The sequence below is a fragment of the Scleropages formosus genome, chromosome 1 (assembly GCF_900964775.1).
Source record: "Scleropages formosus chromosome 1, fSclFor1.1, whole genome shotgun sequence".
Taxonomy (NCBI): domain Eukaryota; kingdom Metazoa; phylum Chordata; class Actinopteri; order Osteoglossiformes; family Osteoglossidae; genus Scleropages; species Scleropages formosus.
This window is the reverse complement of record NC_041806.1, coordinates 46421767-46436544: the sequence shown is the minus strand read 5'-3', so window position 1 is coordinate 46436544 and position 14778 is coordinate 46421767. Positions and strand designations below refer to the sequence as shown.

The 14778-nt window shown below is 40.9% G+C and overlaps 2 protein-coding genes across 6 annotated transcripts; one reads left to right on the top strand and one right to left on the bottom strand.

Moving 5' to 3' along the window:
* The first annotated feature begins 63 nt into the window (after nt 1-63).
* Nucleotides 64-5843, top strand: esco2 (establishment of sister chromatid cohesion N-acetyltransferase 2). 2 transcript variants are annotated; one of them, XM_018742429.2, is made up of 11 exons: nt 64-132; nt 2147-2210; nt 2302-3313; nt 3446-3527; nt 3631-3667; nt 3774-3918; nt 4163-4294; nt 4443-4532; nt 4607-4750; nt 5246-5430; nt 5571-5843. In XM_018742429.2, exons 2-11 carry the CDS (start codon nt 2155-2157, stop codon nt 5701-5703), a joined length of 2016 nt encoding a protein of 671 aa, XP_018597945.1. In that variant the 5' UTR covers nt 64-132; nt 2147-2154; the 3' UTR covers nt 5704-5843. The 2 variants fall into 2 exon arrangements, with proteins under 2 accessions (XP_018597945.1, XP_018597946.1); XM_018742430.2 differs by lacking the exon at nt 64-132 and adding an exon at nt 319-363.
* An 11-nt stretch (nt 5844-5854) lies between these two features.
* Nucleotides 5855-10408, bottom strand: pbk (PDZ binding kinase). 4 transcript variants are annotated; one of them, XM_018742434.2, is made up of 8 exons: nt 10333-10408; nt 9855-9923; nt 9422-9515; nt 9011-9150; nt 8645-8814; nt 8010-8139; nt 6405-6575; nt 5855-6281 (listed from the first exon to the last, which is right to left on the bottom strand). In XM_018742434.2, the coding sequence occupies exons 2-8, from the start codon at nt 9913-9915 to the stop codon at nt 6025-6027; spliced, it is 1023 nt and encodes a 340-aa protein (XP_018597950.2). In that variant the 5' UTR covers nt 9916-9923; nt 10333-10408; the 3' UTR covers nt 5855-6024. The 4 variants fall into 4 exon arrangements, with proteins under 4 accessions (XP_018597950.2, XP_018597952.2, XP_018597949.2 ...); XM_018742436.2 differs by having other exon boundaries at nt 10316-10399; XM_018742433.2 differs by lacking the exon at nt 10333-10408 and adding an exon at nt 10049-10125 and having other exon boundaries at nt 9422-9512.
* Between the last annotated feature and the right edge of the window lie 4370 nt (nt 10409-14778).

Sequence of the window (14778 nt, the reverse complement as noted above, 5' to 3'; positions counted from 1 at the left end):
GCCATTTTTGGTGATAGTTTGTTCGCCCGCGCAAGAGGCGCGCGCAATTCGAAAAGGGGTTCTGGAAAACCCCGCGCGCGCGGTTTAGTCACTTCACTTGCTACACAGAAATCTGGCGCGCGGCAGTCTGAGGTTGGTGAGTTAGTAGTAGAGGCTCTTTTATGGGGACAGTAATAATAACAACACTGGACATGAATTCAAATTTTCTTATTTATGTCGGTCGGTATTATTATTTCCCCGGCCGGAGCCGGGCTGAGTTTTAATTTATTATGATGAAAATTAATCCTGTGTGTGTGTGACATCGTCGTCTCTCTCCCGTCACCGAGAACAAGATCAGTCGTGAGTGACGGGTGATATCGTCAGGTACTAGTTTAACGGCGACTTCTTCCTGATCATAATGATAATTAATACAATTTTTCACAATCATAACTTTGTCTTTGTCGGTTAATAATAGTATTTTTTTGTAAGCTTCGATTTCAAGGTAAATAAAAACTCTCTGTGGCCGTAGCCTTAGGCTAGTTGAAATCCGTGTAAAACAGGTATTCATTCATTCATGATTAAGTTATCAATAATTTAAAAATTGTGTGTAATTCCGTCAGTAACCACACAGCTACTAATACACCGGCGGCTTAGTTATACTTATCCGCGGGCTTAGTTTAGCCACATCCCGCCTAATTTTCAGTACTGTCGTTGATGCTGAGGAATGAAAATCATTCAGAAACTAACGTGAACTTGACCTAATTAGTCCATAGTGATTACATTCAACACACATCTTTAGATCTGCTGATTTATGTGTGAAAATGCCAATCAGTCCAGTGGGAGCATAGGTTATCATCTTGGTAAGTGGTCAGGTGAAATTTTATACGTCTAGAAACTTCCAAGATGCAGCCATTCAGTCCCACTAGATACATCTAAGCCTTGCTGAAGTACTAATCTTTATGATTTAATAAACCTTACACATCATTGTAAAGGAATTACACCAAATACACAGTAAAACGCGATAACTCCAACAGTGTCACTATGTGTGGTGGGGAGAGACATTTATATTACATTTATTCATTTAGCTGATGTTTTCAAAGAGCCTTATAATTGTTTACTCATTCATACAGCTGGGTAATTTTACTGACGCAATTTTGGGTAAGTACCTTGCTCAAGGGTACTACATCTGGAGGTGGGGATCAAACCCATGATGACCTTTGGATCCAAAGGCAGTAGCTTCAACCACTATGCTACCAGCTGTCCTGAGACTCGCTTAGGGTCATCATGAAGGTTCAAAGGTTATGGACAAGCATACCTTAGTGACTGCTTAATATCACAACTTATTATAATATTCAATATTAATATGGAGGCAGCTGGTAGGGTAGTGATTAGAAGTGTTTCCTTTGCATTCAAAGGTTGCAGGTTTCAGCCTCACCTCCAGCTGTTGTACCCTTGAGCAAAGCACTTACATTAGATTGCTCTAATAAAAAATTACCCACCTGTTTAAATGGGTAAATAATTGCAAGTACCTTAACATTGTAAGTCACTTTGGAGACAAGTGTCAGCTAAATGAGTAAATACAAATTTAATGAGTGGCAGGGTGGTACAGCGAGTAGCACTACTGTCTCAGCACCTGGGTGGTCCTAGAGGATGTGGGTTCGATCCCCACTCAGTCTGTGTGGTGTTTGCGTGTTCTCCCTGTGTCTGTATGGGTTTCCTCCCACAGGCCAAAGACATGCTGTTCAGGTTCCCCCATAGTGTGTGAGTGACAGAGAGTGTGTGTTCCACTGATGTATTGATGAGTGACCCATTGTAAGTAGTGTATCTAACAGTCTACATCACCTTGGTGAATAAGGTGTGTGGGCTGATAACACTACATAGAGTTGAATGGAAGTTGCTTTGAAGAAAAGCGTCTACTAAATAAATAAATGTAAGGTCTTATTTTAGTTTTTCCTTTTGTCTTTAGTATGACATGAATAAATACATTGATTGCATATGTCAGAATCAAGCTTTGCTTGCCTATGCTGTCAGTTTAAACCATAACTGTGCTCTTATTAGTATATTTTTAGAATTTCACTACAGAGCTTGAAAAACATTTGTTTCTTGGGGATGCTGGATTTGACTGTCCTGTCTTTTTTTTTTTTTTTTTTTTTTTTATATCTTAAAGGTTAAAAAATGCTTCCACTAGGTATGAATGGAAAGAGAAAACGCCGGTCTGTGGGTTCTCAGAGGTAGGTCTTCACTACTCAGGCTTCAGGTGAGTGATGCTGTTTACTCATCTGTCACTTAATGACTTTAACTTTCCCAATGTCACCTTCTCAGCAGTCCAGTAAAGAGACAAATTCTGGATGAGTACTGTTCTCCCCAAAAGAAGTCTCGAAAGGGAAAGCTGGCTGTGGGTAATATTGACCAGGAGAAAGAAAACCACCAGTCTCCTCAAAAAATTGGCTCACCCAGTAGGTGGAGAGGTTCACCTGACCACACCGCCCTGGCCCCCCGAGAGCTTTATGAGTGCTCTTCGCCTAAGGGGTCTCCTAAAAGTGCATCACCATTCAAGCCTTCCTTGGCAGTGAGGTCTTTCTACAACAACAAGAAAGCGCTCTACCTGACACCACTGGAAAGGAAGCTGGTCAGTGAGGCTAAACCGCACAGTAACCAAACAGACATCAGTCCACTGTCACCCTCCAGACCTGGAAAGAGACCGAGACCAGCAAAAGTCAAGAAAAGGAACGTGGCTCAAGGTCAAAAGAACAGTATCCGAGGCTATATGAAGCCTCCAAGGACAGGGAATAGTTCTCCAAATGTTGAAGACAACCCTTCTATGGGAAAGGCCACTAACGCTGCAGACCCTAAAGGAGCGCCTTCCATAGCATTTGGCAGTCTGAAAGCTAAAGTCAAGCCGAAGCTCCTTGTGGGAGCTGCATTCTTTAGTAATGGGAAGAGAACCGCCATGGCGTACAAAAGCACCGTTTTAAAATCTTCCAAATTCAGGCCACCTTCTTATGTTGAGAAAAGTCATGCCCCTTTATCTGTGGAGGAGCCAGACCAAAAGCCTGCAAAGAGTGTGTACACACCTGTGCAAAATATTGCCCCAGAGGGGAAAGGGCAAGAGAATAGTCTAGAAGTGTCCAACAAGAACTTAGTATCCAAAGGGTCTTTGTGTACAACCACTGTGGAGAGGACCCAGAAGCAGCAGGAAGAGAGCGCACCTGAAAATGTGTCCCCAAGTCAGCTCCCCCAGCAGTGTGAGCTGGTCAAGGATGTGAGGATTATTCTTAGGAAATCTGAAATTCCATCTAGTCTGGAGTCCTCCCTTACAGACACGAACTCAAAGGTAAATGCTAGTTCCATTCATTTCCCAGAACATTATCACCACCAGTGGCAGTGAGGCTTTCCAGCAAAACATTTTTGTCCCCCATATCAAATGTTTTGAGTCTCTTGAATGTTTTACGTCTATTTTCTTCAGGACAATTCCACAGAAATGGCATTTGACACAGGGTTTGACCTCAGTGAAATTAAGTCTCAAAGTTCAAAGTGTGTTTCAACAGGTAAATTTGCTTTTTTCTGTGCTTATTGTTATATACTTATTGAAGAAATTAAAATAATGGAAGATGTAATGAGTAGCAAAGTCTGTATCTTTTTTCCTTTTAGTTTCTCCTACTGTGTACCCTATCTTTGGTTCTAAGAGGTAAGTAGGAGAAGTGCTTATGTACTAATTTAAATTAAGTAATAGACCCTGTTATATGTATAATAAATGCAGCTTGTATGACCAAGTTCTGTTGCTCTGTTGAAAGACACCGGAAGAAGGCTAGCATACCTTCCCCTAAGAGCTGCAGCACTCCAACCACTGCTAGTTCTGCTATTTCCATGTCTTCGAGGCTGAGAAGCACAAAGAAGAAGAAGGAACTTGAAAGGGAGTCCTCTGATCAGCTCATCATTGTGTGTACATGTTTGCACCTAGTTTAGAGCTGGTTTTTCAAAACGCTTTGAGAATTTATAAGCATCTTTATCAGGCATTCATTGTAAAGGCTATAATCTGAACTGTTTGGGTTCTTGGTGGTTTCTGTATATCACATGAAAGGGTTATAAGGAACATATCTGGTGTAGACTGAGAATTTTTCCTGTGATAAAAATGTTATAGCAATATTGCGTGTGTGATGTAGATTTCTCCCCCCTCCCCCAGGATGCTGGCCAGAAGCAGTTTGGGGCCACCACTTGCCCATCCTGTGGTATGATTTATAGTGCCGACAGCTTGGAGGACAATTTCCAGCACACACAGTTCCACCAGCAATTTGTGGACAGCATTAAGTTTGTGGTCAGTGGCCAGATTTGCATTTCAGTACTGTTCCCTTTACACTTACAGTTGAGCCAAAAAGGCTACCACAGTAAAGTGGTTGTTGTTAACAGCAGTCATACTTCCTTTTCTTAGTCTATTTGATGCATATTTTATGATCTCGTTCCAGGGCTGGAAAAAGGAGCGAGTAGTTGCTGAATTCTGGGATGGAAAAATTATACTGGTTCTCCCTGATGACCCAAAATATGCCATCAAAAAGGTCAGTGGCTGGTTTTATTTCCTTGATCGTAAGCTCCTATTTATTTAAGACTTATCAGTTTTGATATTGTTCAGGCAGAAGATGTGAGACAAGTGGCTGATGGCGAGCTGGGATTTCAGCAAGTTTCCCTTAGCTGTCCCAGCAAAGCTAAGACATACCTTTATGTAAGCCGCGACCAGATGATTGTTGGCTGCCTCATTGCGGAGAACATCAGACAGGTAAGATCTACTATTTTTTGGGGGGGCATCGGGTCCAAGAGTGGTTAAGGAAAGCAGTGACTTTTGGTTCCCTTTAGCAAGGCACTTTGAGTCAGTAAGAGGCACCACGGTGGCACCGTAAGTAGTGCTGGTGCTTCAGTTCTGGTTCATTGTACGTTGTTTACATGTTCTGTGTGTGTGGGTTTCTTCCAACAATCAAAGATGTCCTTCAGGTGAATTTGTGACTTTAAATTGCCCGTAGCGTGTATATTTGCTGTGTGAGTGACTGGTGTCCTGTCCAGGGGGTACCCTGCTTCACATCGTATGCTTTCTAGAAAAGCTCCAGATCAGTGACTCCAAAAAAAAAAAAAAAAAAAAACTTGTCAGTGATCATCTTGCTGTAAAAACAGTGATAGTGGCCTTGAAACAGAAACATCTGCTTAGCAGATGCATAGCAGTTAAAACTGTTTGCATACAGTGTGTATCACTAGGCTGATGATCATTGTGGTGCTGAAGGCATTCAGGGTTCTGGACCAGCCCGCATCAGCTAAGGACACATTGAAGGCTGACTTCATGGAGCACCAAAGAGCATGGTGCTGCTCTACCACACCTGTGCCAGCCATTTGTGGCGTGAGCCGCATCTGGGTGTTCAGCCTGATGAGGAGGCAGGGCGTTGCTACTCGACTGGTGGACACAGTCAGGTAACTTGTCTGCACCCTTGCCCTTGTGGATATAAATATCATGCATGATCTTCAAGCATTACATTCAGTCCCTGGGTATTAGCTATGAAAATGTTGACTTGCTTACAAAAGGCATTGATTGTTGTAAAAAATTTTCCCAGGACCTCCTTTATGTATGGCAGTCACCTGGACAAGGAAGAAATTGCCTTTTCAGATCCCACTCCAGATGGCAAACTCTTTGCTACAAAGTATTGTGGAACCCCTGAGTTTTTGGTTTATAATTTCATTTGCTAAGGGTTTTGTACATTTACTTGAATAAATGATGTACATATCTGAAAGGAGACTTTGTATAAACTGCACCATAGTGTAAGGAAATGTTTCATAGTCCTGTCTTGGAAGTCAGAGCTGTTTTAAGTACTTCAAATAAAATTTAATAGAGGGGAAATGTCTCATTTATTCCATGAGCGTTAAGATATCAAAACCTACATTTAACTCTGGCTAAAAGTTACAGTAGAATTTAAGGGTTAAAGATAAGCCCCACTGAAATATTAACACAAATCCACAAACAAGAAATACAGAAAGAGTGCATCTGTCTGACTATAAAGAAACCATGTTCTAGATTAACAGTTTAGGATAACAATTGTCAGCTGACACTACACAGGTATTTTCAACTGCATTCATATTCGATTCAAGCACCTGCACAATCTGTGCAGCTGAAGGTCGCTTAGCTGGGTCTTCATTGGTGCAAATGCAGAAGAGCTCCACCATCCTCTGGTATTCACCTCCCAGGTTCTTCTGGTCAAGGGCTGGCTGGGTCCCGAGTCTTTCATAGTAGGCGTCAAAGTCAAAGTCCTCCTCACTGAAGGAAGAATCTGGAGATCAAGTGTCAAAGTGGGTGCAATTAGCACATGTAGGTAGTATTGTGGTTAAAAGACGTGATTGCTGTTCTTAAGTCAAAAGGAAAGTGGGACCGGACCGATCAACCAGGCTGGTACCTTCATCTTCGAGGTCCAGCATCTCCATATGGGGTACAGACAGCGTCATCATCTCCCAGAGCGTCAGGCCATAAGCAAAGATGTCAGCCTTGCCAGTAATGACCCCTCCCTCCAGCGCTTCTTTGGGCTTCCAGGGTTCTGTTCCAATGTACTCTGCTTTTGGATTGCACACTGAACAGGGTGGAGGAACAAGCAGTCACACTACTTACACAGTAAAGGTCAGGGGATATATTTACAAAATGGGTCACATCATGGAGTATTTACAGCAAGCACCAGTGTCTGGCTCTCCAACATCTGTTGGGCACCCTGTTGGAGTCTTCAAACAGCAATGAGGTAGATGCTCTCTAGTAGATGTTTCACTTCTTGTGACCCTGTCTCAAAACAATTATCCCCGTTGCTAGGCATCTAAAGACCTGAACTTTAACTATGCACAACTTTTGGGTACCAACTAATAGCGATGCCCTATCCACATTAACATTTTTCTATTTGTAAAGGGAAAAATATCCCAGCTATAAGTTGTTTTAAGATATGCTTTCTGGCCCATACCAGTGTCATCTAGTGGGGACCACTGTATTACTATTATGTGAAAATTACTTTCAGCTTTAAAGCTTAGAGTGAATATTACTCTTTTTTTTCCTTCCCCCTGAAACATAACCTCCATGACTTCATGTCTTCTCAAATTAGTCTCATATTAGCAATTGAAGTCTTACTGACATGACTGAAAACAGCCTCCTTGGCACAGAACAGTGTTCTCACATCAAGCCACAGTAAAGAGTGAAAGCACACTTTTGGTTTAGTTTTTTTTCTGCATTGCAAAAGCTTACAAGAGGCAATGTCACATGATTTTCCCCATCAATTCCCAACCCCCAAAAAACCAGGGAAGATTTAAAGTACTGTACTTATTAATATTCTCATGTGTTTTCCTTCTCTTAATAAAAGGTAAAGAACTTCACACCCCCACTGCAGTCAGTCCACGTGGGAAATGTATTCCTAAACTAATGAAAGAATATAAGCATCAGCCTCAAAATCACAGATGGTTGCAATCCATACAATCAGCAGTGTGACTGATTTCCTGGAATTCTAGGCTTGCTAAAGTACTGCAGCAGTAAACAACGGAGCAATTAACCAACTGAAATCAAATGAAGATGGAACATTCCCACAAATGCATCTCAAGCAGTTATGAAAATAGAACATTTCACTTTGATAAAACGGGAACAAATTCATGGCACTACAGATATTCCCTACACATTCCCAAGGACTGTTCAGGTTAATAATTTAAAGAATTTTGTCAACTCAGCCACACACAGCAGCTGCCACATTGGTATTCATTATATTTCAGTTTTCCAGACATACAGCTGACCATAAATCAGCATGTTTACAACTGTTGAAGACCACGGATAGCATAGGACTCTTAAAAGAATGTGACTACACTGAATACATAACTGAAACAAGGCACTTAGCATAGCCCAACACCATACATCTTCATATGTGTGCATCAAATGGTCAGTTGAGATGGTAGGAGCACATAACTGTGTTTTACCATGCTTTCGAAAACACAGGTGCATTGAAAGGTAGCGACAATTTGAGACCACAGCATTTGTTTACCTTTCAGATTCTCATCCAGCTGGAGAGAGACTCCCACGTCACAGATTTTAATTGTTTCGAAGTCCCCTTTGATGACCACATTACAGGACTTAATGTCACCGTGGAGAAGCTTTTTCTCATTGTGAAGATACTGGAACAAACAATGAGTTGTGTATAATGAGCAACTGGCAACAAGGAAAAGTATTTAAGTGCTATGTGGCAATCTTTAAGCAAGCATCTGTCAAGAATGAACAATTAGAACAAACAAGATCTTTGCAAATGAAGACACTATCAAGTTATGTCCTTTGTAATATGAATTTTATACTTACATTTATTAGTTTTTATTCTTTTCTGTATCACTCACTTTTCATCATAGTTATCTCACTGGACAATATTTATTTTACAACTCTTTAAATAAAGGCTATAGCAAGCAGGTTCCTTTCAGAAAAGCATGCAATACACAATACAGCTTATAGGTCTATATACAAATTCTTTGCCAAAAATATTAAAAAGTTTGCTCTCATACTGCAGACGTAGCCTCCAGGTGAACATTGGGAGAATTATATAATTTCACTCTGAAACAGTATATTAATCTTAAAGTTTCCTTGCACAAGACTATAAATCATTTCATTCTGTGTAAGTTAAGAGTAATCTACCTGGAGACCCCGGGCCACATGCAAGGCCACCTTCTCGATGGTGGCCGCTGGGAAAGCCCAAAGGCCGTCCTCCCTCCTGTGCTCTATCAGGTCGTTGAGAGACTGCTCGCCACCATACTCCATGGCTAGGCATTCTGAGCCATCTTTGGCCTTGGTGAATGCTCGAAATCCTGGCGTCAGACAAAGGCATTCATGGTACAGATGACAAACGCACATGTTTACTGCATGTTTAAAAAAAGGAAAAGTACACTAAATCAACTCAAGTTATATGTGAGGAACTGCATTATTGTCTAATAAGCAATTTAATCTGCACTAGTGCTTATACTGAAACAAACATGTAAATATATAATATATTGTTTTATTTACCAACAATATTTGGATGCTGCAGTCCTTTTAGTACCTTCGCTTCATCACAAAGTCGTTGTTGGTAAACAGTCTTCTGTGTCGCTGTGCATTTGCTGCTGATTTTCTTTATGGCCCAAGGTGAATAGGTCTGTATCCCAGGACTAAGGGGAGAAAAACACACTAGTGACTGCACAACACTACACCTGGCCAGTAGCACAGGTGTGTATCAAAATACTTAATTTCATCTGCCTTCATGTAATTGATCTTCTACATTTACAAATTTAGCAGATACGTCACTTTGGAGAAAAGTATCTCATCAAACATCGAATCTTTTACCGAGAGATCTTTTTTCCCCAATGTCTGAAAACTTGTCTTAGGATGTTCACAATAGCCGATTAAAAAGAAATTTCCAAAGCCTCTTTGCACACCAACCGGTTCATGAGATACACATTCACTCCTGTTCCACAGCCCAGTTTCTGCATGAACGGAGAAGCGGGAATGGTCACTGGCATTCCACAGGACCCTGCTGAAAGGCACAAAAGAACCAAGCATTAAATATATCGGCTTGCAACCTGAAAATTGTGGGATCTTGTCCCACATGACCCTCCTGCTCCAATACCTTTGATCAAGGTACTTACCATGAATCACTATAGTAAAAATAAGCCTGCTAAATCAATGGTCAGTGCCATGACCAACTCCAGAAAAAGCCAACAGGCAGTTAAATGACTTAATGTGCACTTGTTACATTCAACACTAAGCCTTATGTTTTACCTTTCAGCCAGTCTTGCAAATCAAATGCCTCTTTCAGAAACACCTATTTACTGTTACTGTTATTATTGACAAATCGCAGCAGCTGAAGACGCACCAGATCCGCACTGCGCTCTTTCCTTCTTACAAGGTGTCTTGAAGGTGTTTTCAATCTCCATGCTGGGGTCTGTCACGAGAAATGTATGTCAAAACACACACACACACACACACAAAAGCAAGCAAAAAATTAGATAAACGAACACAGTTGAGTTGAACATTTTCCTCTACATAGATAGAATGTGTCAGCCGTACCTATCGGCAACGGCATTACGGTTACTGTATATATTTTAAAATAATACAGTCATTCGGGTCTCGACAGTAGCTGCGCGGGGAACGAATAAAATAACTATTATATAATGACGACGACGACGGTCTCGTCACCAAAACGTCCACTCGTGAATCAAAAAATAGGTAATTATACTGAAGAATCTTCAGAATATCTATAATTATTTCTCACAACATGTTTTGTTTTTTTTTTTTTTAATAATAATTAAACGAGTTAAATCTCAACCGCCAGACCTCTTCACGAAACCCACCGCCTGCTCAGCTGTGAGGAAAGTGTAGTGCGTCGCGCGCCAAACTTTCAAATTCGTTCGAGGTCTCGTGCGGAGGCGCTCGAGGGACAAATTGCGCGGGCCCCAAAACAGGAAGTATAAATGCGTTTTCGTTTCTCCTTCAGCATGTAGTCATGTTCGCTCTTACACAGGTGTTTTGTCTTATAATGCTTTTCTTTATTTCTTTATTTTTTTAGTAAAAATGTGTAAAATTAATAAACGATTTGTCAAAGTGATATTGTGCTACATCTCTGCACCCTACCTGCGAAATAATTCATTCCTAGGCCTTTTGTTTTGACGAAAGTCTTGTACTGATGACGTGTAAAACTCTCCAGTCCTCAAATTAGCTGTGTAATATTTTAGGAATATTTTATTTTTGATACATTTCAAAGCCCTTTTCAGGAAACACATCAGCAAAAAATGTGAGGCATACGGACCCTAAATTAATGGTCTGAGGGACACACGGTGGGATCGATGTCAATGCACTGCAGTCCAATGATGGAGATTTTCTAACAAGTCATCTCAGCTCATCATATTAAAATATGTTGTATTGTCGAATTACAGTTTTTACTGTTATTTCTTAGCCGTGCAGTGCAACTGAAAAGGTTTTAATTCCTGCTTTTTTTCTTCATAATTCCAAAACCGTTACCAGTTCTTCACCAACAGATGGCAGAAATGGCTTTGAAATAGGATTTTTTTTTTTTTTTTTTTTAAATTTAATTATTATTTTCTTCTGCATAAATTGCACGAGCGTGTCTCATTAACAAACAGATCATACGTGGCGTCTGGTGTGCACCCAATTAAAAATTTTCACACTTAAATTATTAAAAACAACAACAATGCAAAGTCAATAGAGGGGAATTAATTAAAGGCAAAAAGTCAGCCTTATTGAAAACCAGGAGGTTAAATCCATTAACCGTGCCAGTATAATCAGTGGTAACAATTATCATTAAAACATATTTTTCTAATTCAGTTTCTTGCTAAAAGGTTATGAACCATTTACATAAAACTTGGCCTGTTCCAAAACTTCTGTCATTTCGCTGTTTTAATTAGCTCAGTTAAAATAACTATACAATTCATTATATTGCTACTTTAATATTTGACATAAACCAAGTCACTGAAGTATTTTAATGTTATTTATGAGACATTTTATGTTTTTTTTTTTCCTCAACCTTGGACCGTACTCTTCTTTTGTGCACTCCTAACTATACTAAGCTGATCATTCCTTTGTTTTCCATCACCAGGCCTCTCTGCTCCAGGAGTGAAAAGGGAGCTGAGATTTATTTTGCTCTTTTATCCAGTCATACTTATGTTTATTCATTTAGCTGACACTTCTCTCCAAAGCAACTTATAGCATTAGTCTACCTACAATTATTTATCCATTTATACAGCTAGGCTACTTAACTGGAGTAACTGGCTTGCTCAAGGGTACAACAACTGGAGGAGGGAATCAAACCTGCAATCTTGGGGTCCAAAGGCAGTAGCTCTAACTATTATGCTACCAGCTGTCCTCTAGGCTTTTAGATATGAACTTAAGTGACTGCTAACCGCTGATCAGTCGCTTTGATTGATGTTTTTTCGCCGTCCGCACCAAACTCACCAGTCATTTCTCCAGTCCAGTGGTCCACTACTGTAAAGTAAATTATTAAAAAATACTCTGATGCCTTTTGTTGCATGCGCCTTGTCTTGCGTTTTCCAGTAGCACATAAGCGGCACCCTTTTGTTTACACCTGAAGAATTCTGTTGCCAGACAGTTCAAAATTTAACACAAGAGGAAATATTTGTTTATAAAGTCACGGTGTGCCTGGTGGTTCTCCTGAACATACTATTGTGGAAAAGCTTTCCTGGGCAAATTGCAGTGCTGTTGATCGTAGGCATGGAAACTGAAATGGAAAGATTTTCTCACTTTTTCCATGTATCAACAGACAAAGTAATTTCAGTCGTTGTGAACAGTCAGCGCTCAACAACTGGGGTAGAAGGTGGTTAGAGCTGTTGCCTTGCAATCTAAAGGTCATGCATTCAAGTCCTTCTGTAGTGTTTCCCATGGTTTAGGTACTTACCCTTAATTGATACAGTAAGAATACACACACACACTGACTGAAACCACTAGTCCCAAACCGGAGCCTAACCTGGCAACACAGGGCATAATAAGGCTGGAGGGCGAGGGGACACACCCTGGATGTGACGCCAGTCCACCGCAAGGCACCCCAAGCAGGATTCGAACCCTAGACCCACCAGGGAGCAGGACCCAGCCAAAGTCTTTGCACCACCACACCCCCTTCAGTAAGAATACCCTGCTATGTAAACGGTAAATCATTTTAGGGTTATTCATCTAATGCTGTACATCGCTACATGTACAACTGTTTAAATTCAACCATCCATCAATTTTCAATAATCACTTGTCCTGATCAGGGTCAGGGTTACCCAGAGTCTATCCCAGAAGGCTGAAGGAGGTACACCCTGGATGAGATGCCATTTGTGTCAGCTCAATAAAGGTTAATATTAAGATATATGCCTAACTACTAATACTTGCATATAAAAAAAAACTCTTGGATGAAATAATGCGCAGGCCATCTTAACCCAGTCATTTGGTAAAAATTCGTGTTATGCTTTTTTTGTCAGTTGGCATATCTTACGTCCTCACCGTTTTCACAAAAAGCGTGTTCTTTGTTGAGCGCATGTGAGGGGTTGCTCATACAAGGAGTATTACTCTGAGAAAAACAAACCAAATCACTGTTTGTGAACATTATATGAATCCAAGAGCCAAGAAATGCTGTGTTCTTATTCTTTCAACCAAATTGTATAACATCGATTCACACACTAAACTTATAGTACACTAAAGAGTCTTCATAAAGTAGCATAAATATGGTTAAATGCATATGCTTTGACTTACAATTTTTCGACTTTACGATGGTGAGACTGGTCGAAGATGGACCAGTCTTATTAGTGGACCTGTCCTTACAGAACTTAATGCTGGAATTTCAAAGCATCCACTAAAGAGTGAAAATTCCAGAACCTTCCTGTGCCACTTCGCATGGCTGCAGACCATCTGTAGAACACACACACACACACACACACACACACACACATTTCCTGAACCGCTTGTCCCATACAGGGTCGCGGGGAACCGGAGCCTACCCGGTAACACAGGGCGTAAGGCCGGAGGGGGAGGGGACACACCCAGGACGGGACGCCAGTCCATCACAAGGCACTCCAAGCTGGACTCAAAGCTGGACCCACCAGAGAGCAGGACCCAGTCCAACCCACTGCGCCACCGCGCCCCCACAGATCTGCAGAACAATGTCGTGCATTTTCACCACAGTAGACCAAGCAAGAGGGCTGACATGCCCACCGCCCAGTGAACAAACGCCTTATAAATCTTTGTCCCTCACATCAATGTGGACGTAGTTGGATGTAGAGCTGTTTTCCACAATCCGGCCAAGAAAGTCAGGCTTTGAAGCCCAGCGTCAGAGAATGACTCCTTTTACGCTTTACTGCCCCGACACACTAAACACACAACTTAGTATCTGTGAAATTCTTCCTGACTTTCTGCCCCCATGTTTTTTAATCCTATCAGTGATAAAGAGCTCCTTTGTTCGCAAATAAAGAGCTTTTTTGTGCGTCTCAGTCACTATCGGAAAGGAAGATAGAACGTGTCAGCCAACAGCAGTGTGTGTAGCGTATGGCCGTCCTGAATAGGAGTGTGTACTAGCAGTTGATCACTTTTACAAAACAAAGAATCGCTCGAAAAGAGGTTTCGAAAGTGCTCTCACTCCACGTGGTGAGCTCATGTTCTTCTAACCAAGCAGTGCAGTGCCTGGTTACCGCTGAGGAAAACTCAGCCCTCAGGATTTTCTCAAATCACCCACGTAACTCACAGGGTGTATTATTTGTTAATTTATGGCGACATTTTTATTCGCATCCAAATTTTGTTAAAAGAAAAGTATAGTCCTCGATCATTATATTCTGATGCTTCCTATCAGCAAAGCTGCACTTCTACTCCATTCCGTAAATGTCCTGAAAATTAATCTCAGTATATTTTTTAGCTTTGGAAGGTATATAAGAAATAAAATTCTTACCTTAATATCAAAGTTAAGATTTTTTTTTCCAGAAAAAATACCCTAAGACGTACTTGTTTTTCTTAAAAAAAAAAAACTACAAAAAAATTGATTGCTACAAAAAAAAAAAAAAGGATGCAAACAATGTCAGTCTTTTGTGTTTAGACTTTTTAGAGTTTTAAAACCAAGAGCACATGTTGATGAGAAACACCGAACTATCAGCCACGCCTCAGCCTTTGTGTTTTACCCACTGACTACGTGTTGGGTGAAACCTGCAGCGGTTTCTGCTCTTCCCATCCTTCATGTGGAAATACTTAGGCGTAATTGTTGAATGGCTTCTACGGACAGAAAGGAACATTACGGTGCCTTT